At 41.2% G+C, this 24,333-nt stretch overlaps 1 protein-coding gene and 1 long non-coding RNA gene across 11 annotated transcripts in view; one reads left to right on the forward strand and one right to left on the reverse strand.

Annotated features, from left to right (window-relative positions):
* Positions 1–24,086, forward strand: LOC118494277. Its single transcript, XR_004896403.1, has 4 exons — positions 1–12; positions 10,403–10,405; positions 12,077–12,084; positions 24,007–24,086. It is a non-coding gene; the product is annotated as an uncharacterized LOC118494277 (long non-coding RNA).
* The window catches only part of ryr2a (ryanodine receptor 2a (cardiac)), a 239,497-nt gene continuing 219,076 nt past the window's right edge, over positions 3,913–24,333 (reverse strand). For all 10 annotated transcript variants that reach the window (XM_031323968.2, XM_031323970.2, XM_031323967.2 and 7 more), the window contains 10 exons: positions 23,291–23,333; positions 21,230–21,363; positions 20,499–20,559; positions 19,555–19,701; positions 13,950–14,084; positions 10,119–10,275; positions 6,496–6,560; positions 6,231–6,331; positions 5,737–5,788; positions 3,913–4,425 (listed from right to left, as the gene is read on the reverse strand). In XM_031323968.2, coding sequence (XP_031179828.1) covers positions 4,330–4,425; positions 5,737–5,788; positions 6,231–6,331; positions 6,496–6,560; positions 10,119–10,275; positions 13,950–14,084; positions 19,555–19,701; positions 20,499–20,559; positions 21,230–21,363; positions 23,291–23,333 — 991 coding nt within the window. In that variant the 3' untranslated portion in view covers positions 3,913–4,329. The remainder of the gene's footprint in view (positions 4,426–5,736; positions 5,789–6,230; positions 6,332–6,495; positions 6,561–10,118; positions 10,276–13,949; positions 14,085–19,554; positions 19,702–20,498; positions 20,560–21,229; positions 21,364–23,290; positions 23,334–24,333) is intronic.

The following is a 24,333-nucleotide window of genomic DNA, read 5'->3' on the forward strand; positions in this document are numbered from 1 at the left end:
TTATGTTAACTTGTTAAAAATTAAACACTTTGGGTCTTCATAGCTTACTGGTCTGAGAAACATGATCCCAATGTATCACTGTCGAAGTATTTCAGGGTCTGAAGCTCGATTCACCTTTCACACTTCACTAATGGTCACTTTGTTTTTAGAGAAACCAAACCAAGCGCAGAGTGACTGCCGAGCCCGGGACAGGTACATTCTCAGCAAGTTGACAAAATAGGACCGCTACGCGTTTTAGAAATTTGACAGCACACACAGAAGAGTGGTAGGAAATGTCCAGCCAAATCTGTATGTATGTAAGGATGGCTTTGTGCAAAGAGCCAACAAAATATTTGTATATATATTGCACCTTTAAGATTAAGCGGTTAACTAATTAACAGGACCTCAATTGCATTTCCTTACCATTATTTAAGTAAATAAAATATAGATAAAGACATAGATAATAAATGAATAAATAATTTTATTTTAAAATGAGACAAAGTTAAGCAAGCTTTTATTTGTTTTGCCTTTGTTTGCAATTTACAATGGTCAGTCTCCCGTACACTCCCTGAAGGGCTATTGCTTGAGCTTAAAACCAAATGATACCTAAACAAACATTTGACTTATAGTATATTAAAACAGAGATGATTATGTGAGAGAAAAGCAGGAGCCACTTTTTTTCTCAGGGATGCACTAGTGGCAAATGACTTGAAGAGGTACAATGAAGCCCACAACACTTAAATACAATAATACAGAAATCTTAATTCATCTTAAATAATCCTATTAAACAATTTAAGGGTGACATAGATTTAGTGCCTTTGTTATACTTGTTAATTAATTCTGCATAATAAACATGCAATGGCATTTTTTTCTGAGATATTTCTTTTGGAGAACATCGATACAAAAAAGAGCTCTTTGCTGTATTGCATAAGATCATCATTAAATTAACAAACTTCAGATGAACAATCCTTATTTGAATATTTGTTGAAGATTTACCATTTATTCAATCAACACACACCTATCACTGAGGAATGAATCTGTTGAAAAATAACATAAAATAAACGATGCAATAATAATTATGTTTTAAATGGATCATTTTGTTTCTGATATTATCATTTTCTAAAATTATTCGTCCGGCCCTTGTCTGTGCACCCAAACCCTACGAGGTGAAACTTTGTAAGTCATGAAATGTTTTCTATGGACGGCTTGCACTTTTCTTCCACTTTAAACACGGTCAGTGAGGGGTGTTACAATTAAAACAGAGTAGGAAAAAAATTTGCATTCAATCCAACACATTGACATGTATGATGGATTTCTGTCTCTCGATGTTGACTCCTATATTGCAAGAGACAGAATGTGTACAGTATGTGTGTCTGCAGCACAGTGTACCAACACGAAGCTAAGCTAACATGATGGCTCCATCTTTAAAGTGACACTATGGCAGCATCAGAAATTGTTCATGCTGTTATATAACAGCCATCACACACACACTGAGATTGTTCTGCAGGAGAGTAGTGTAAACCACACTCAGTTGCCACTTTATTAGGTCCACCTAGCTCAAAGTAATGCAGTTGAATCTAACAACCAGCAATAAATCTGGCTATTGTTTGCCTGTTGACACTCAGATGCGTTTCTAATATTTTATCCAACCGTTTATATAAAGATTAGGAGTAGATTTAATATTAAAATGCAAAAAAAAAACAAAAAAAAAAACAAATCAACAGCACCACAAACTGCAGAATGAACACCTCTTTAAAAGTCGTTCAACAAAAGCTAATGTCATCAGATCATAACCTTCATTAAAGTAGGAATTATTGCAGGACTGTTGGATTAGACTGCATTAGTTTAGCTAGGTGTACCTAAACTGGCAACTGTGAGTGTATGAGTGTATGCTTTTGGTAAAAGAAGCCATCTGAACTGGACAAGTGGCGCTACACAGTACTGTACTCAGCAGAGCTTTGTAATAAGAGCCTCAACTTTCAGAGGGAAGTTCCCACTAGTGCCTCACGCCACCTCTGCTGTCCAACGTCACCACTCAAGATGTGACCTCATCTGCTGCTGCTGTCATTTTAAACTAAAATCGGACTTCCCAGAACTTTACAAGACAACTTAAAGATCATCTGACAGTACTATGAAACCAAACAGAATTGATTAAATGATATTAATTTGTAATTATTTTGAAATTGTAACACACCTTTTTACACTGCATAAAGCAAGCGCAACTGAAATTTGAAATTATTTCAAATGTTGTATTTCTGCACCAAAACTGGTTAAGGCCCAGTGAGACATGCCAGTAATCTTACAGTATATTTCCAATAACAAAGTCCTGAGGGCATTTCTCTCTCCTTCCATCTCTAGTTCTACTTTCCTATAGTGCTCGCATGTGGCATGTTTCTGTCCTTCACAGACACCCCCTTCACCCAGCTCGAGGCGTTGCTCTCAGTCTTTACATTGTATTTATGTGAAGCTCTCTGACATTCCTCTCTTCCTCCAGCTTGCAAAACTCACCCCTGGCTTAGTAAGGCACTGTATCCTCCTGTCTCCCCTCCCTCTGCTTTCATCCATACAGTACATTGATCATCTTCAGCCTGTCCTCCAGCTGTGGCTAATGGGCTGCTCCAGTCTGGCTCATCATTTATCGTAGCTAACAAGCATGTGCTAACTTTGTACGCAGCTATAACGCCTTAAACAGACCAATCACTTTTCTGCTGCTTTGGTATTGCTTTTACATAAAACTACATCATTTGATTAACTCATGTATGGAGCAAGCCCTAACTAAGTAGCATTAATCGATGAAAGTAAGTCTAAAGCCCCAGTAGTGACACCTAGAGACTGCAATGTATCTTACACTCAGCGATACTATTGGACAGAACAAACATGCTGACTGTTTAGCTCTTCTTAGAGTCTTGACCAGTAGTGGGACTAAAGGTTTGTCCGGATGGTATCGTTATGTCATGTGCTCAGTAAATGTCATGGCAACCTGACCAGTAGTTGCCCACATACAGTAGATTGATGTGGACCAGAGTGACATCTCTATCCTAAGGCCATGCTGCGACCGGGGCAAAAGATCAAATAAAAGAAAAAAAATAATATTCAGAGTTACCAAACATGTCAATAATGGATTTAACCAGTTTGGGGACATACATGTATTTCTGGGGACGGCCTCTAGCTCACCCAGTAAGGGCGTTCGCGTTCGCGGCGTTGGCTGAGTCCTGCAGCGACGCAGGGTTTGAATCCGACCTGCTGCCCTTTGCTGCGTATCATCCCCCATCTCTCTCCCCCTTTCATATCTATCCACTTTCAAATAAAGGGAAAAGCCCCAAAAAATTATCTTAAAAAAAAAAAAAAAAAAATACATGTATTTCTGTAGTCTTTAAAAAAACTAAAAGAAAAAAGATGTAGATAACTTGCAAGCTGATGAAGGATTATGACTTGTTGACGTCTGTACTATGGCTCAGCTCTACTGGAACAAAATGGACTATTGATCATGTTGCTAGGGATATGAACACTTAGTTAAGGAGCCCTTCACACACAGTGTTGGCATGTACAGGGTGTGGACACAATATTAACATATATAAACTATGTGACATGTATCACAATAAAAAAAAAAAAAAGATACCTTAGAGTTAAATCAAATCCCTCACCACCTCTTTGACAGTCTTAACAAAAGCTGACATGTAAGCTTCTCAAAGGTCCGATTATTGCAGAGCGGTGGTGGTGGATTACATCAGGGTTGTAGAAGTGTTCCTTTTTTGTGTCCGCCCCCTGTACCTACATGCAACGTGCATTGTACACATGAAAAGACGTAAAAATCACCATACTAATGTCTGCTCTTTGTGTATCGATCATTGTACTGAAAGTCTTTCAGGAAGAATGATCTCTTCATTTCCCTTCCACTCACCTCCTCTGTCCATCTTGTCCTTCCTTTTTTCATTTGCTCCGTATTTTTTGCTTGTTACTGTGAGTGTAGAATAAGATGAAGCAAAGAAGTCAACATCTGAGCCAAAAAACCTTGACGTGCCACCAGTCACATATTGTACAGCATTTTCTCTGATATTTTCTATGTACAAAGTCAGAGTTAGAAGCATTCCAAACAAAGTGTGCTGGCGAGTTGAGTGTCTGGATGAGGAAGAGCTGGGAGAAAGGCTTGGGGCGGGACCTGGAGGCTGGAGATGTAGTTCCTCCTCGACTGGGAAGTGGAGCCGAGTGTAGAAGCCGCCGTTTGATAGAACAGGGACTCCTTAGAGAGCAGTAAGAAAGGTTTGAGGGATAAGCAAAGGGAAGATGGCTGTAGAGGGCCTTGAACAGGTTACAGTATGAAAAGGAAGAGTTTGTTGCTCCGAGAACAGATCAGTTGAGCTGATCCTCGTACTGTTTCCGGAAACAGTCACCAGCAGGGAAAAACTCCCAGCAACGCTCCTGGTACATCTTCCATACGTAAGACTCCTTTAAGACAGACAGATGGGAGGAAGTAGGGAGGAATTACATAATAGACAACACATTTGGAGACAGCTCCTGAGGTTAGTAACAGCACTGTAAGCTTCAAACACTGAGCCACTAAAGGCCTCAGTATGCGTCTAACAAAGTGTCATAGTGCAACATGACCCCACACAAATTGCAACAGAAACTCTTTCAACTGATCTAGTCTCATAAAAGTCTCCTCTATAACATATAAAAAGTTCAAAGAGATCCAAGTGGTGGAAAGAATTGAAAAATACTGTAATCGGTAAATCGGCCACAATAAACATTTGGGTAATAAACATTTATCAGATTTTCTGTTGCAATTTGTGGGAGATTCACCCATTTTATTCTCAAAGAATGCTTGTACTATAGGGCTTAAAGGTCCAATGGCATGAAAATGTCACTTTATGAGGCTTTTTCCCCCAGTGGCTAGAAATGGTGATAGGTGTAAACCGAGCCCTGGGTATCCTGGTCTGCCTTTGAGAAAATGAAAGCTCAGATGGGCCGATCTGGAATCTTCCCTTTATGACATCATAAGGGGAAAGGTTACCTCCCCTTTCTCTGCTTTGTCCACCCAGAGAATTTGGCCCACCCGTGAGAGAGAGAGAGACATCATGGCTTTCAAACAAGGAAAGTAGCAGTTGGTCAAGGCCACACCCCCACCCTCCACCTTGCCCCCCCCCCCCCTCACCTCCTCAATAGCATTTAAAGCTACAGACACAGAAATGGCACATCCTAAGGATCATTGTGGGACTGGCTCTAGTGGCTGTAATTCTGCACCAAGGCTGAATTTAGGGAAAGAGACTTCAGATACAGTATTAGGGGACCACTAAGGTCTATATAAAGAGACTTCAGATACAGTATTAGGAGACCACTAAGGTCTATATAAAGAGACTTCAGATACAGTATTAGGGGACCACTAAGGCCTATATAAAAGAGACTTCAGATACAGTATTAGAGGACCACTAAGGTCTATATAAAAGAGACTTCAGATACAGTATTAGGGGACCACTAAGGCCTATATAAAAGCATCCAAAAAGCATCATGTCCTAGGACCTTTAAGTGTTTCTACCTGTTCCAAACTCAACGCCAAGGCGACAAGCCTGCCATCATACATATTCCACCATTGGAAAGGGGTTTCAGATGCTGTAAGAGGATCTGAGAAGCACTTTGTTTAAGCATACTGAGGCTTTAACACTGGATCAGAGACACTGAGGGAAAGTTTGAAGCTGAGCTGTACTAACCACATTACAATATCACAGTGATGCATATTTACTGAGACCAAAGGAACATTACCTGGCCTGTGTGCTCTGTTTCGTCTTTGTTGATGAGATACATCACAAAGAATCTGAAACACACACACACACACACACACACACACACACACACACACACACACACACACACACACACTTTAGAAAAAAACACTGACAATATTATCACACATTCACAAACACACATCAGAGCCTGATGTTAAATTAAATCCAACCCTTACTACTTTCGAGTTGCACTATCAACACCGAGCCCAAAGCTCGGTTGTTCCATGAATCTTTTTCCATAAATTGGGCAAAACAACAATTCCACAAAAAGCTCCCAGAATCCTGCAGTTGCTGAGTACAAGGAACCTCAAACAGCTACACTACTGTTTAAATGATTTGTGTGTAATCGCTCCAAAAACTTGTTGAGTCTTCTAATCAGGTGTATTGCATAAGACAGGCATAATTGGTTGGCACTACGTTAGAGGTACAAGTACACACATAAAAACACACACAAACTCCAGATGTACTTACAGGTAGTTGGCTAGGTTGTGCTCCTGTAGCGTGTGCGTTTCAAAGCCATGTGGGACTGTGTCAAAGTAGTCGTTACCTATTCCACAGATAAAACATTTGGTCTGGAAGAGAAACATGCAAGAGTTATGGGATTATCATTACACAGAACATCATTGGCTGTCAAATTGCAACCTGTACCTGAATGTGAAAAATCTGGCAGTGTGCATTTCCTGTCATTCATGTGCTGCATAATACTGCATTGTTTTGTGCGAGTGTGTCTTTTTACCTCCATGTCTTCTTTCACTTGTTCCTGCTGGTCCCTCAGCTCTCCAAAAGCATCAATGATTAACCCTAGAATGTTCAAATGGAGTACAAGTTAACTACATCCACAACCACCGTAAAACCACAAGTCTTTGGTTTTATCCAATATACCTTTAATAGCACTGGGTCTCTATGTTACAGTCTTTATATTACTACAGTAGGGCTGGGTGATATGGACCAAAATCATGTCTCGGTGTTTTTCAGCTGAATAGCGATACACGATAGATATCTCAGGAATTTCTACAAAGTGAGCTAAAAGTTCTTTTGTAAGTCAAAGCCACATGTGAGATGCAACCAGCCCTTTTATCTCTCGCCCAAGTCCAGGCGCTGTCTCACCGGCTCATAGAACTGAGGCACTAACTGCCATTCTTCGGTGTATTTGGCGGCCGCACCAACAGAAAATTACCAGTTACGCAACATCTAACTATATCGATATAAACAGTATCTCATATCTTGTGTGAAAATCTATCGATATACTGTACATACCTTAAAAAGTCGATATACCACCCAGCCCTACATATTACTATCATGATAATGATCACAGCTTTATTTGGGTTTATGTAAAACAAAGACAGAATATTAGATGCAGCCTTATTAAAACAATGCCATTCCAAAGCTTAGAATATGAAATGTGAAGCTTGAAATATCATATTTGACCGATGTAAGCTCCAGGTAATCCTGGAATATAAACGACAAAACAAAAAGACAATATAGGCCCAAAATATGTCAAGAGTAGAAAAACAGGAAATTAATATCAATAATGGCTGCATTCCATTTAGTTGTTTCGGGGCCATTATGCACACTGGTTCACTGGCATCATTAAGTGCAGTCTTGTATAAAGTACTTATACATGTATATAACAATACCTGAGTAAAAGTACAAGTACCTTACTAGAAAATGACTTTGGTAGAGAAGTTAAAGTCACCTTTTAGAATATTACTTGAGTAAAAGTCTTAAAGTATCTGATATGTACTGTACTAAGAATCAAAAGTCATTTTCTGATAGTAAATGTAGTTAATTATTAGAAGTAAAAGTTAAAAAATTGTTGATTATGAACATTATTGTGGCTTCCTTATAGTAAAGCATGATATTCAGGGTGTCCACATTAACAAAGAGAAAAACAGAATTTTCATTTTTTTGTGAAGAAGAATCTTTCACTCCGACGTACGAAAGCATTTTTTTGCAAATACAGCCACAGGTGTGTACTGTTATCTTCCTTAGCAGCCCATTCACCGCTGTCGTCGAGGTGATCATCGCCTGTTACCATGGCACCAGGTGCTTCCATGACACTATCAGTTATTATGCTTCCTCCTCTTCTTCTTTAGTTTTGGCCTATGGTTTTGGCACTTGGCAACAAACAGGGATAGCGTCACCAACTGGAATGGAGCATGCATTAACTTGCAATCTAGGAGCAATGATTCGCCAAACCTGCTTTTTTCCAGTCTAACAAACTTCTTCTGATTTTATTTTGTAGTAGCAAGTAATTGAGATGCTTAGGGGAAATGTATCGGATTAAAAGTATACATTTTATTCAGGAAATGTAGTGGAGTAAAAGTAAAAGTTTGTACTTTGTTACATTACAACACTGAGTAAGTGTAACACAGTCATCATTAATGTTATTAGATTCACCTGTGCCGGCTGTAAAAAGTCCTGTTGCTCGTAGTGGTCATAAGATACCCAGATATTTACCAAATTAGACCAGATCGGAACATATAGTACAAATACACGGCATTCGTCAACCTCAGTACAGAACAGACACAGCGGTTTTGATCTATTCGAAGAACATTCAATGAGCAGTGAAGTATGACGTGAAACAATGCAACTGATCAAGAGAACTGACTAAGGTAAACACTCATCACATTTATTAGTGTCATAATAATGTGCAGACTGCAAAACACCTGCTGATCATTTGTTGTGAATATGTCACATTCCATTCTGTAAAAAACTCTGAACTAAGCGTCTCTCATCTGTTTTAGGTGGTATCATAAATTTGGATCATAAATTGCAACACTGTTTTCCTTTCAGAAGATCTATCTGTATGAACCCACTTTGAACCAATCCTCCTTTCCTCTGAAGCCTCTTTCTTATCTATCTACTCTCACGTCATCTGAGTGAATGGAGCGATTAGAAAATAATTAGAGAATGTTAGATAAATAGTTAGAAAATGTATGCATGCTTGTGTGTCTCATTAAACCTTTAGAAGATTGTGAACTGAACTCTGCTTCGTGTTACTTTGTTCTGCTTTCAGAGTCAACTCACAGATAGGGCTGGGTATCGTTCAAACATTTTCATTACCGGTTTTTCCACTGACACATGGCCACTGGATAAGTGAAGTCATGTGCCATCTTAAGTTGGAGAAAATTAGAACATACAGTCAGAGGGTCTAGTGGGAAATGTTATAATATCTGGCAGCCCAACATGGCAATGTAAAAAAGTACGTATCTTGTATTCTTTATTTTTCCTTACGGACTTCTGGTTATGTATAGTGTCTTTATGTTTATGTCTGGTATTTGGAGGGTGGGAGGTTTGGTTATATGGGTTTCTCTTTTCTGTATAATGTGAAAACAAATAAAAAACCTTGATTAAAAAAAAACAAAAAAAACAAAACCAGTACCAATAGCGTGACTTAGATACCGGTTCCTGAATGATACTATTTTCGATACCAATTTTATGAAATCTATTTTAACAAAAATAAATGATTATGGCACAAATCTTTTTATTTATTTTTCAGCTCCTACTACGTGAGCGTCTCTGTGCATAACAAGTTTTTCCATTGTGTCTCTACGTCGTGTAATGTTAGACAGCCAATCAGCAGCATTATTAGATCTTGGTAGAAGCATGCTGCGTGCTGATTGGCTCACTGACGCTGATGAGATTTACTCCTAAAAGGTATTGAAATTGGTTATTGAATGACGAGGTATTTTTCAATACTCGATACTAAAGAGGAAATTTGGTCGGTGCCTAAAAAGTATCGCATTCGGTACCCAGCCCTACTCACAGAGGTCGAGCTAGTAAATGATAGCATATGGACCATTACCCGAAAGTATGAATTAAAAATACTTATATTTTAATTAGAGTCATATGGTCAGGGAATAAGCGCAACAGTCCACTCTAATGCAGTTATGAAAAAATATGTCGCTCCACAGAGGCAAACCTCAGTGTGTTTTTTGCAATGACTGCATGGCTTGTTGATTCTGCTCATATGCCCTTTCTTGATGGTTATGAGGTGACAATGTTTCTGCAAAAAGATGGCCAATGTAGAGGCAAATGTGAGCATTGTTAATGAAGGAGCATCTTTTTATGTCTTTTAGCTTCCATCTTCCAGCATCAAAGCTCACCGTTCAGCAGCCGACTCAACATAAGTCTCAGATGTCAGGCCATCCTGGTGTAGGAACATTCCTCACACAGAAGCCCATTCCGTTTGGTCTTTCCACCGACACACATGATCATGAGTGAGAGTGTGTGAGTGTGTGTGTTTGTATGTGTGCATGTGCGCATGTGTGTGTGTGTGTGTGTGCATGTTTGTGTGTGTGTGTGTGTGTGTGTGCGCGCATGTGTGCGTGTGTGTGCGTGTGCTGGATCTCTCACCCTGGATGATGGCCAGGAGGATGACGATGACAAAGAAGAAGAAGGTGATGTCAAATATGATGCGATAGATCTCATACTCGTCACCTGCTGGGTCCTCAATCTGGTCACCAATCCCTCCACCTGCTCTCACGCCTACATACATGTGAAACATGTAGCACTGGGAGAGAGGGCGAGAGACACACAGGAAGAGGGGGAGAGAGAGAGAAATGTAACGTGCTGGATTTTAAACTAAATTACAGTAATATTTAAAGGTCAAAGGAACGAAGAAATGGGACAGATTAAAGAACGTATTGATAATTATGTATTTAGCATCAGTAAAAGATAAAAAAGAAGTTAAATAGGGTCTCTTGTAGTCAGCAGCTCTTCGTCTGTGCAGTTATACCCTTCTAATCCAGTCATTACTTTGGAAAAGCTCATGATGTCAAAAGGCCAAAACTAATAAATCACATCTGAAAATACCTGAACCAAAGTGGTATGACTCACAAATTGAAAATGCTTCTGTTCTGTGTGTTTACACAAAGAACATTTGTAGTATGACCATCATAATTTGAGCAACAAAGTACAAGAACGATAATCACTTTAAAATCAAGGTAAAAGTGAGTGTGAAAAATGAGAAAATGAAAAAGAAAATGAGTCTGTGTTCATCGAAAACCTTGGAAGAGAGAGAAAGACTTGAAAGGTGTATGTAAAGTGAACAAGATGCAGAGAAGAACTGAGCTAAAGTGGAGAGAGAGAGAGATAGAGAGAGAGAGAGAGAGAGAGAGAGAGAGAAGACGATGGGAAAACCCCAGTACTGAGAGAAAGATGAAGGCTAAGAGAGGAACAAGTGAACAGAAAAGAAGCGATCAGCTCAGATCATCTCATCCTGCTGTAAGTGTTATTGTAAGGGATTTATTCATATAAAGGGAGGAGAGGAAAGAGTAAAAACCTGCCATGGGCAGTGGCCCTTCATCAGTCTATCTCCTTTTCCCACTAAGCCCCTGTGACCCCTATGTAGACCAGTAGAACTGCCACCCGTGGCCCCTTAATAGGAAACAGCAGAGCTCTATGGAATGCGATGGGTGACTGACTATAGGGGATTAGAGTGTGTCCTGAAATTTCCGGGTGAGAGAAGGCCCCCTCCCACCCCCCAGAAAACACACACCATAGAGCCCTTATATAGTATTTCTTTCAGATGACTTGGCAGCAGGGAACAACCTCATCACCACAGTAATTCATTGTGTCTTTACCCGTTTCCTTCCACCACCACAGACAAGACTTGATTTATATGACATGTTAAGAATTCCTACCCAATTATACCTGTTAGGCTAATGCCGACCTTGCGCCAAATGACTTTTCATTCGATTCCACTGTCGCAGACTAATTTCCAATATCGGAATGAAATCCTGAGAGTCTTGCTAGAGTCGACGCGCTCCCCTCATCTCAATCGTTTGGTGTAAGGTTGTCATAAAACTCAGTCCCAGTCTTTTTTCCCGTCTTGACATTCCGACAAAATCAAAAGTGTTTGATATTATTGTAAGTTTTAAGTCTTGGTAGTGAAGTTAAATCATGTGACCATTGTCAACAATCAATGTGTGCGCTCCCACAGCAACAAACCGGAGGAAGCAAACTGGCTAGAGCCAGTTCTGTTTATGGTTGCTATGGCGCCATGCTAAGCTAAACCCTAAAGAGGAAAGTTGCTGGGGCGACCTCTAGCTCACCCAGTGGAGTGTGCGTCCCATGTAGGCTGAGGCCTTGGCAGCGGCCCGAGTTCAAATCCGACCCACGGCCCTTTGCTGTGTGTCGTCCCTCCTCTCACTCCCCCTTCCTGTCTTCAAGCTATCCTATCGATTAAAGGCCATAAAAAGCCCAAAAAATAATCTTAAAAAAAAAGAAAAGAAATAAAGTTTCTGATGTTCAACCCTTCTGAAGCCAGTGTGAAGTCATCCAACGGGAGTTTTACCGGCTGAAAAACACAGACCTCCGGGTACTAGACACATTCATCTACATGTACGGGAGAACAGAAAATCTGTTAATTTTCCCTAGTTACCAGCTGACGCTAACGGTAGCTAGCTAACTTGGTTACATTTTTCAAAATGAATGTAGTTGTTGTCTTGCAATTTGTGATCCTGTAAGAGCCCCAGTCTTTACATTTGATGACAGTCTTTAACGTTAGAGGTGAGATGATTGTCTTTAGATGTGAGATGGTGTCAGATTTTAGTCTTTTCAAAGTCTGTTCAGAGTCTTCTAGTGGATGGTAGGCATAAGATGCATTAAAACCCAGACCTTAGTGTAAATGTAAAGATTTTACATTCCAGATCCCATTATCCAGGATCATCACTGTATCTGTACCCTGAGAGCCTTAAATTGAGCTTGCATCATGATATCACCCCAGATTGGTTGCATAAAATTAATTATTGTTATCCTGTTCCTAAAAAGCTAACAGATGCCTGGAAAAGAAGCTGACAGAAATGAGCATGTAATCTTCAGCAGCTCAGCTGAACTGCATACAGAGCCTGAGGGTGAACAACGTCAGACTAAAAGCTCTGACCCATGACTTTCTGTCCATAAATGGAGCTGGACCCTCTTACAGACAGACTCCTTAAGGATACTTCCTAATTTCAATGAGACAGGCTTTACTGACATTAGCAGCCAGAACAGCAGTGAAGAGATACTGTAGCAAGTGGGACCATGTATACATAACAATACTGCAGGTGACCAAAAAAAGATATTTTAACAAAAGTAATGTGCAGATTTTAGTTTCAGATCATTTGCTTTGCTTGCACAGTTACCAGAAATGACCTGTCCCAGCTCCCAGTATAGCTTTTGGTTTGATCAGTGCTTTATTTCCAAACCTAGTGGCTGTCACCAGTGCCACCTACACCTCCGTTGCCAGGGTCCACACATCTTACTGCTACTTGCTGAAACACAGCATACACCTTCCCACCCTTCATCCACATCTGTCATTAATTTAATTTCAAGCATTCGTTAAATGTTAGTTAACCTCATCTCTACTCTCATGTTACATCAGGTATTTGTTCCTGTCCCAATGTAAAATGTTGTCATTATGCTCACAGTGAACACAGACCAAAAAAGTTATGCCGTTATGCCAGTGGTTCCCCCCTGTTATAACTCCGGGCCGCCCCATAGGAAAGAGAACTAGAGACTTGCGCGGGACTGTTTTCTTAATCCCGCTTCTGCCCCCTCCCGGTGGATTTCTGACCATTACTGCCCGCTCCCACAGTGTGTATGTTCTGCTCCCGCCCGTTCCTGCAGCGTGTGTGTTGGGTCCCGCCCGAACCACGAACATTCGCTTGATTATCAATAGATTGACCATTGATGTGTCTTCTACCTTCCCGAATGGAAACTAGTTATTTTACTGTGTAGTAATAAAGTAGCAAAATTACGTTCTAGTGCATAATTACATTCATACGTGTAGTCTCGCATTGCCAGACCTTCCTCCACAGCGCTGCGGAGGAGGGTCTGGTTAGTCCACACAGCATTCTGGGATGGGAGAAAAACGTGCTCTGGTTTATTGGCATTTCTTTAAACCAATCACAATCATCTTGGGTGGCTCTAAGCGCCAGACGGAGCCACGGTGCCTCTGCAAAATAGCCTCGGAAGGAACTTGTTTTGGTGTCTATTTTTGGACCGCACCAACAAAAAAAGATCTACGAGCATAAGTGTAAACAGAGCTGTGTAACATTGTAACCACATATATAATATAAATATAAATATATTTGAGCCATTGTAACCAAGTCAACTGTTTTTACCGTTCTACAGTGAAGAACAATAGGTTAAGAATGTGTCTGACTGCTCTACGGCACCTTAAAGCTTTACACTTATACTCACTGTCAACATGTCGTCACACTTCATGTCTGGCAGTTCTCCATCTTCACTCTTGTTGTAGAACTTCCTGAAGAAGTTGAAGGCCACTACAGTGTAGAGGTACACCACCACTGCTAAAAGGCCAACTGTTAACACCAGCTGGAAGACAGAAGAAAAGACCAGGCTGCTGTGATGGATACACAGAAAAGAACTCAAGTGGAAAAATATCAGTCGTCATTTTGATATACTTTAAAAGAAATGTGACATGGTCTGTAAAATACTGCATGAAATGCTATACTCCTATCATATACTAGAATGGTGTCTGTAACAAGCACACAGTTCATCACTTTCCTTGGTGAAGTTTTGATTACATATGCCTGGAAGTACTGCAAAGACATTATATTTTATATATATCAAATGTATACTGTTTTTAGTTTTTTTTTTTTTTAATGGAGAATCGTTAATTCTTCAGTTAAGCTAATTTATCTTATCAAGATGGCGCCGCGTGAGTGGTAGCTCTGCGCCTTTTCGGTGAAATTTAGTGTATTTCTCATATTAGTATTTCTTTTTTTGCGTTTTTTTCTTCTTCCAAACTGTTCTTCAATGTATGTGCATATATGGATGTACAACTGTGGAGATTAGCTGTGTTTCTTTTCTTTTTTTCTGGACTTTACAACTTCGCAATGGGAGACCCATTTGGCCGCAGCTCCATTGTTTACACTCAGGAACAGCTGTTAGCACTGAGGAACACTAGGATTCTTCCTACTGAAAGACCGGAGATCCCTGAAGAACTAATTAGGAGAAGAAGGAGGGGATGCAGAGCTGGACTTAAACGCCGAGAGAGGAAAAGACGGTACAAACGGTGCATTCCGTCTGTTATTATAGGGAATGTAAGATCTCTCCCCAGTAAGATGGAAGAGCTAACGGCGTTAACCAGGCTGCAAAGGGAATACCGGGAGTCTAGCATCATGTGCTTCACGGAGACGTGGCTGAATGAACTCACTACGGACTCACTGGTTACAATGGATGGTTTTTAACTTGTGAGAGCGGACAGGAGAGCAAAGGAGTGCGGTAAGAGGAAGGGTGGGGGAATAGCGATGTTTGTGAACAGATGGTGTAACCCCGGGCACATCAGTTTCAGGTAGCAGTGCTGCACTAAAGACATTGAGTTGCTAGCGGTTAGCATGCGGCCATATTACGTCCCGAGGGAGCTTTCGCACATCATTGCGATAACTGTCTACATCCCCCCTTCGGCCGATGCTTCAGCTGCATGTGAGCTCCTACACACAGTTGTGTCTCAGCTGCAGACATCATACCCACAGACTTTCTTCCTCATCTCCGGAGACTTTAATCATGCTCCCCTGTCCTCAACACGCCCCACCTTCACTCAGTATGTTAAATGCCACACAAGGGACAATAAAACACTGGATCTGCTGGGCCGCTCAGATCACAAACTGGTCCATCTCATGCCTGCTTTCACACCTTTGGTGAGTAAACAACCCCCCACCACAAGGTATGTGAGGAAATGGTCTGAGGAGGCCAGTGAAGCACTGAGAGACTGTTTTGAGACCACAGACTGGGAAATGCTCTGTAGGTCACATGGGGAGGACATCTCACTCACTGTGTTACAGACTGTATTAATTTCTGTGTGGAGAACACCATACCTAAGAAGAAGGTTCGGTGTTTCTCCAGCAACAAACCTTGGGTGACTCCTGAGCTCAAAGCCCTGCTGAATGAAAAGAAAAGACTTTTTAAATCTGGGGACAAAGAAGAGCTGAGGAGGCAGGAGGTACGCCTTCAACAAAACAACACAAGGGAGGTCTGGAGAGGTCTGGAGGGGACTGAAAACCATCTCTGGTCAAAACAAAGACAATGGTAGAGGCTTTGCTTCTGGTGACCGTGACAGGGCAAATTAATTAAATCTTTTTTTCAATAGATTTGATTCTACCTCCTCTCCTCCCCCTCTCCAACCAGACCTCAGACCTGTCGGTGACTCAACCTTTTCCTCTCTGGCCACAGCGGACAACCTCATCCCCTCTCAGGGCTTCTGAGACATCAGCATCCCCCAGTTAACACCTGTCCACTGCTTTTAGTCGTTTTCTGACCAAGTAGTCACAGGAACGTAGTTATAGGAAAAGTCCACTTCTAAACAGATCTACTAACTACTCTCCCCCAAAACCGTTTTTTCCAATTGGCTACTGGCCACTGGCAAAGTGGCCATAGGGACCGGTAGGAGGGGTAAGGGAGTGATGCAAGCACGGTCTTTATAGTGTTAAAATCAGAAAACAAATACACCAAAAAAAGTATGAACTAAATACTAAGTTTCCCGAAGAGAAACGGGTATCTCTCTCTCCCCCGCCTCTGCCTGCTGCGCTGTGGACGTGTGTGTGTGTGTGTGTGTGTGTGTGACTGCGTGTGTGTGTGTGTGTGTGTGTGTGACGGCTGGCGAGTCGCAGGACACGCTTGTGGAGTTTAACTCCGAAAAGACAGTTAACCACAGATTCCCGTTAATCTTATGATGGACATGTGTTGTGATATTTAAACAAACGAACCGTCAACGGCGAAATAAAAGCCTCTTATTTACGAGAGCAGTCTGAGAGACCTCCAGCTCACAGTGAGGTCTCTGAGCATGACTGGCCGAGCGACGAGCTAGCGGCCGGGGCTGAAAGACTTACAGGAACTGCGGCCAGAGGAACTTAAAAATCCCCAAATTGGTCCAGTCGGAACACGAGAAAAAAAGGGTTCTAGGAATTTTATGTTCTAGGAACTGCAAAAATCCCTCCGGTCGGAAAGCGGCTTTTGTGTGTGGTCCCAGTTCCTAAAACTGTGCATCCCAGGGAGCCCAACCACTTCAGACCGGTGGCCTTAACTTCTCACCTGATGAAGACCTTGGAGAGGATTGTATTGCAACACCTGAGAACCCTGGTGAGCTCAGAACTGGACCCCCTACAGTTCGCTTACCAACCAGGCATAGGGGTGGAGGATGCCATTATCTATATATCACACAGATCACTGTCACATCTGGAGAACACTGGGAGCACTGTGAGGGTCATGTTTTTTATTTCTCCAGTGCTTTCAATACAATTCAACCATCACTGCTCTGGGGGAAGCTATTGGGAGCTGGAGTTGACCCCCCACCTGTCTGCATGGACCATCAGTTACCTCACTGACAGGCCACAGTACGTGAGGCTCCAGGACTGTGTGTGTGATGTGGTGATGAGCAGCACAAGAGCATCACAGGGTACAGTGCTCGCTCCCTTTCTCTTCACCCTGTATACAGCGGCCTTCAGGCACAACACAAGCAGCTGTCACATGCAGAAGTTCTCTGATGATACTGCCATTGTTGGGAGGGTATCAGAGGAGAATGATCAGGAATACCGGGAGGTCATCGGGGACTTTGTCAACTGGTGTGAGTCAAACCACCTTCACATCAATGCCAGCAAGACAAAGCAGATGATGGTTGACTTTCGCAGGAGGCCGCCTGGTACCACACCGGTGAACATCCAGGGTGTCGACATTGAGATGGTGGAGACATACAAACATCTGGGCGTTCACCTCAACAATAAACTGGACTGGTCCAAAAACACAGACGTCCTGTACACCTGCTGAGGAGGCTGAGGTCCTTTGGTGTGTGCAGGACTGTGTTAAAAACATTTTATGACTCTGTGGTTGCATCTGCAATCTTTTATGCAGTAGCCTGCTGGGGAGCTGGGAGCACAGAGAGGGAAAGAAAAAGGCTAAACAGACTGGTGAAGAGGACTAGCTCTGTTCTGGTCTGCCCTCTGGACACCATAGAGGAGGTGGGGGAGAGGAGGGTGTTAGCCAGGCTGGCATCAATCATGGGCAACACCTCTCACCCCTTACATGAGACTGGGAGTTCCCTGAGCAGCTCCTTCAGCAGCAGACTGCTGCACCATCAGTGCAAGAAGGAGCGCTACCGCAGGTCCTTCATTCCAGCAGCAGTCAGACTCTTTAATACAACATCATAATGTAGCACTGCTAGCTGTTTCTGCAATATGAGCCATCTCTGGACAACATTCTGCACAATGCACATTTATCTATTTATCACTCTTTGCTACCTCCAACTGTGCAATATGTCATCTCTATTCATCCGCACCTTACTCAATCGGTATATCTGTGTTTATATACTGTCTGTTTATATAAGGGTGTTTATTGTGTAAATATGGTTGTTTTATTATAACTAATTCTATTCTATTTTTCCATTTCCATTTCCTATACTTTATGTATATTTTTTCTCCTATGTCTACTTAATGTGTATTTGTGTTATTCTGATGTGCGTGTTTTCTTTGAGCTGCTGTAGCACAGGAATTTCCCCAGTGTGGGATTAATAAAGTCTTTCTTATCTTATCTTGAACTAACAGGGTGCGTAAATTGACAAGCTTCACATGTCAGCTGCAACATTTTCCATATTTAATTTGGCTCATGGTTTGTTCAGATACATTTAAATGTTCGTTTTGGCAGAGATATTGGTATGCATGCTTATCACAAAATATTACATTGTACTGAGAGAACAGTATAGTAGTAGTAGTAGTAGTATAGTACAGAGTACTGTAAAACTGGCAACATTTTCACAATTTCACATTTGTACGATTGGAATATATTTATGTAAAATTCTTTCTACAGTTTGTTCAACTCGACCAGAAGGAATCCAGTAAAGAGTGAAAAACCATTCCAGCCTCTGGTCTTTATTGGACTCTGTTATTGGAACATGAGATGAGGAATGATAACGTCAGTACTACCGAGGACCGATTCACGTTAAATCAAACGGTGCCAAATTTCAGTACCCGAGAGCGCATACGTGAGCATATCTGTCCTTTCTGCATGTTGACAGAGAGCAGAGCTCCGACACACACACACACACACACACACACACACACACACACACACACACACACGACTCTGCAGTTTGTTAAAGTGTCGGGTAAAGCGGTTGCAAGTGTCATTACACTTTTCAAAACACGCAGACAGCGTATATAAGGCAGGGCAAAAGCGTTTGCGGTATGGTTAACGTTAGACTTCCTCTGTGACAGGCAGGCACCACTGTGTTCACTATGCCCTGTTGACTGACTGACAGGCTGAGGTTGTAGGGCAAGGCAATTTTAGTCCTATAGCACAACAAGGCAATTCAAAACCTATTAAACCTTTAAAAAGCAGTTTAAAAGAGAGAGAAAATAAAAACAGGCTAAAATAGAATAAGATACAAATACAAGAACAAAAGATACAGTGCAGTGTAAGAAATGAATAATTATTAGATAGTTTGTAGGGACGGGTTTTGGAGGGGAGAGGGAGGGGTTTTATTTTTGTGTGGCGTGTAAAATGTTGTAAATAAATAAAATGTTCTAAGTAAATAGGATAAATAGGTTTGGAATTATTTTTACAACCGAAATACATTTTTGTTATTGCAGAGGGAAAGTACCAGAAAAAGGTACCTTTGGGTACCGGAACCGAATTCCAGGTACCGGTATCGGTACCATACCGGGAAAAAAAGTAAACAGTACCCAATCCTATGCATTACACACAGCAGTTGCAGGTAGGTGTTTGGGTCCAAGCGTGCAAATGCAGTTGTATTTATGTTGACTGTAGCGGAGGATGTACAGTAGTTGTTTACCTGTTTTCCATTGTGTGTGACTGAGGACAGGATGGTACGGAGAGTCTTGAAGCCCATGGCGATGTCGAGCAGATGGGCAGCAAAGAAGAAGTTGTTATAGTGACCTAGGATGGACATGGTCATGTACCAGGCCAGATACAGGAAGGACTGCAGGGAGCGATGGAGAGAGAGGTTAGTCAAGCTAGTGACTAATACAGATACGTATGGACAACTGTGGATATCAATGTTCACTTTATGGCTTTATTTGCAGGTTAATGTCTCAATTCATGAAAATGTCATATGAAGTGACTTTTAATGATCCCAGAATTAGACATTAACTGGACCATATCTTCTCATAATGAGACAACAGTGAGACAGATAACATGTAGTAAGCCCTGCACTGAGTGGATATTGACTATATTTTTGAATATATTATTGATATATTTCTTTAAATGTTTTACAAGATGTCCTTTGTGCATATTTGGAATAATTACTTTACTACTAATTTAAAAATTGTTTTTAAATAATAAAGAAGCAGTTTAAAGATTTGGGGATTTTAGAATGTGTTGTTGTCCACGCACAGGTAATAAATACATACTTTACTAAATATTCCCATTTCTGCTAGAAACCACACCAGTAATAGCTGAATCCTTATTCAATAAGTAAGTGTAAGACAATAAAGTATAATGTAGTGATAGTGTGGTTAATTTGAATCAAAATTCAGAAAATGTCTGCAAAGATGGCAAATTATGCCACAGTTTTACATTTTATCATCATCCACAAACAGTATTTTATTTATTTTATTTGCATTAACACCCATGGAATTACTGTGGACATGATGATCATATTTCAATTCTTAAATTTGAAAATAAGAAATAGTTTTTGGAAACCCTGTTATTTGTGAAGGGGAAATTCAGCAGCGAATCCCCACGATAGAGCCAGATGGTGAATCACTACATACTCACATTGTCTGTGAATACAACGCCCAGCTTCCAGATCTGGTACTTGACATCGATGGAGTTCAGCCTGATAACAGAGGGAGAAGAGGCTCACCATCATGTCTGATACCATGTGACCAGAGGATCTTTGGCCCTGAGCTTTCAGGGTGAATAAAAGTCCTGCTAGTAAAACCTGATAACTCCCATTCCAATTTCAAGTGTGTGCCGATCAGCCTGTTGGGAATTATTCATACCAACGAAACCAAGGAAAAACGAATCTATCTGTCGGCATTTCATTTTCGTCTATCGGATTCTGCCTCCGCACGCTGCTTTGGAACAAGAAAATCAACATTGACTTTTAAGCTGAACAGCATAAAAAATACTGCCTTTTTTATCATATAAAGGAAATCATTTTAAAATATAGATATGAATGTGCTTTGACTAGGTCTGAGTCTGTCCTGGTCAGTATATGATAACTATGGCCAGCCCGCCACAGACTGCTATGGATATTGTTAACATTACTGAGCATAGTACATCACCTTCCGTGTTTATCTTCTGTCTAAATTAAATTGGTAGTTTAATGCATGCAGATGGATTATTGCCACAACAAAATACAGCTTCATGTGTATAGAAACTTATTAAAATGAGGTGTTAATCAAGTTATTGGTTAATTAGAAGTGTACAGTAAAGTATCAATAGATATTTGTCTTCACACACCCACCCACATCCACCCACACCCACACACACAGAATACTCACACAGCCGCCAGTGAGCTGTCTCTCCTGGGCTTTCTCTTTTTGTGAGAGTCGCTGAAGTCCAGAGCAGCCTTGTCCATTCCCAGCAGCTCACTGATGCGGTCATGGCCGTAGAACTCTCCGTATTTATCCATCACCTGAGGAAGAGCAGAACTCCTTGAAGAAACACTTTCCAGTCGAACAACATCTCACATAGATTCAAATAAATTGTATTTTTTTCTTAAACTGCCAGCACCACACTGTGTTTTACTAGAGCCACCGGGAGCTACAGACTCACATGATGCAGCCTGATTAATCTTCAATTCAACCTTCCCAGAACTGCAGGAGGAATGTGGGACCAAGCCTTGGTTGATACAATATCAAAACAAACTGTCTATACAGATCTATAAGGGCTACCCTGTTTATTTTGAACCGTTTTGATGTCTGGGAGTTAATACCTGGTTTGTGAAGTCAGTACTTTCTAACATGCATTAGCCAAATTAGTCATTGGTCAAAACTGTGAAAAGACCCAAATGCTGCTTCTGTGGGTTCACTGCACAGCTGATCAAATAATGTGTATATATAACATGTCTGACATTACTGTACAGACAGAGAAAAGAGTGATGGAGCGATAGAGACTGGGTGTGCGCGTGTGTGAGACAGGAGTAAAGCTTGATTTATGGTTCTGCGTTGAATCTACGCCGTCAGTACGCATAGTTATGACCCTACGCCATACCCTACGCCGTGGCCTGATGTGCACCTCCCCAGAAATGTAACTACACGTCGCAGCGAGGCAGACCGCAACAACTCTGATTGGTCCGCTTGGCCTGCCCCGACTCATTTCCTTCTCCATAAACAACATTACATCGAGGAGAGGGTTATTTTCTCCTGCTACAGCTTTCTGACCGTGATAGGAAAGCACAGGGGAAACTCTTTGTTTCTCTGTCTCCACCACCGGAGTTGGTACTCGCTCCGAAGCTAATCCCTGTTACTCTCTCACTTGCTCTACCACACACTCCCCCACACATACACACACATATAGCAGCTCTGCTATTCTCTTAAAGCTCTACGCCAGATTGACGCAGACACACCAGGCAAGTATAAATCCTCACAACGGCGTAGGCCACTTACGTAGGCTATGGCGTAGGCTCTGCATAGATCCTCCGTACAACCATAAATCAGCCTTTAGAGCATGTCTGTGAGAGAGAAAGCTTAACGTGGCACATAGCTCCCTCTGTCCAGATAAACTTAATATCATGTAGTGGTGTAGTGTGTGATGTGCAATTATTTTGTAATCAGGTATGTTACACCTCACTTTGTGGTTGTTCAGCTGTGTGGAGATGAGAAAGGAGCCAGGGTTTAAACTTCTCTCTCAAGCTCTCTTTTTTTCTTTCTTGACACAACTATTCCTGTCATTTTTTAAGTGAACAATCGAGTGCTGTTCTCGCTGGAAGACGTTCAACACTATGAATGTCAACCAGGGAGGCTGTCTGAAAACGTGCACCATTTTTTAAACTATTTCATGTCTCCCCCCCTCTTTATGATCGCCGGCTTTTGTCATGTATAAACACTTTTGCTTTCCGACCTAGTTCGACAACACGTCGTGCGAACCACATTACTAAGACCTACTCACAGTCAGTATGTGCCTCATCACACCAGTGTTTTGTAAAAATAGAAGGATAATAAACTTCTAGTTTCAGTTTGCAGCGCTGATGATGTCAGACTCAGCCATCAGAATGATTCATCTAACCATCAATCTATCAATCCATCAATCTTAATTTGTTCTTCACACTCCTGTTTATTGAGAAATACTTTATTTCACACTCACTGACAGACGGGTCACTTCTCAAACACCAATCACTGTGGAAATGAAGAAGTTCGAAAAATAAACATGATGTCATCCCTAGCAACGGGGTCAACTCTGCCCCTTCTTTTAGCTCAGGAGTTCTCTTTTTTGTTTAGTAAAATATCTCTCAGCAGCTTTGTGAATAGCTCTTCAAACTCTTAACTTTAGGAGGACTCCTGGTGGCAAGATAAGATCTTTTGAGAATATGGCCCCAGGTCTACAAAAACAGTGACACCTACCTTCCTCTTCACAAACTTATCCCAGTAGTTATTGGGGAAAGATCTGAAAAACAGAGGACACAAGGCTCATGAGTCACATAAAGGCTGTATTATTATAAAAATGGAACTGTAAAGAACTGCAACAGCAATAACAGAAAAGTTTATACCACTTCTCAGGTTTTCCCTCTTAGTTCTTCACACATCGCCCAAATTATTGCTTATCTTTTCAATGGATGATTTTGATGATTAACACTTTTAATTTGTTTTTTGATTTTGAAACAACATAAAAAACAGACATTTTACAACATGAACATACCCCCCCCCCACACACTTGTCATCACCACTCACTTAGACAAAAGTTAAGAAAAGATGACATAATACCCATAACATTCAAGACAATATAATCAATTAATAACCAAATGGCCAATAAACTGTAAACCAAATAAACATATGTATATGTGAATAAATCATAAGCACATTGTTTACACTTCCCCAGCACAGAGCTTCTTAGGAGCCCTCCAGAAAGTTCAGGAACTTTCTCCATTTTCTGGTATAGACATCCAATCTGCAAACTGTTTATATGACATTTTTTCAAATGCTGCCACCCTAGCCCTCTCACCAGCCCACTCCTGGATTGATGGCACCCCTTCATTCTTCCATCCTCTTAAAAGAATCTGTCTGGCTATCATTAAACTAGTCTGGATCCAGCTTCTTATGTGCTTATCCATCCCTCTTAGGATTGACCCATCTCCCAGAACAAATCATCTCGGGCTGAATGGAACCTGGGTCCCTGCAGTCCGACATAGGTTATCACGTATCCCAGTCATTGACTGTAAAATTAATAACAATATATTGTAATATTAACAGTCTATGATCCCGGTCCAAAACACCTGGACCTTATCATAGGACATGAAGTAATTGGCCGTCCTCTGTCTTACTTTTCAACAATTTGGTGTGTCTTTCAGACCAATTCTAAACTATCTGGAGGGAGTCCAATAGAAGCGATGCATAATATTGAACTGAATGAGGCGCATTTCAATGGATGTTGAACTACACAAACTACA

This window comes from Sander lucioperca, chromosome 22 (genome assembly GCF_008315115.2).
Source record: "Sander lucioperca isolate FBNREF2018 chromosome 22, SLUC_FBN_1.2, whole genome shotgun sequence".
Classification (NCBI taxonomy): domain Eukaryota; kingdom Metazoa; phylum Chordata; class Actinopteri; order Perciformes; family Percidae; genus Sander; species Sander lucioperca.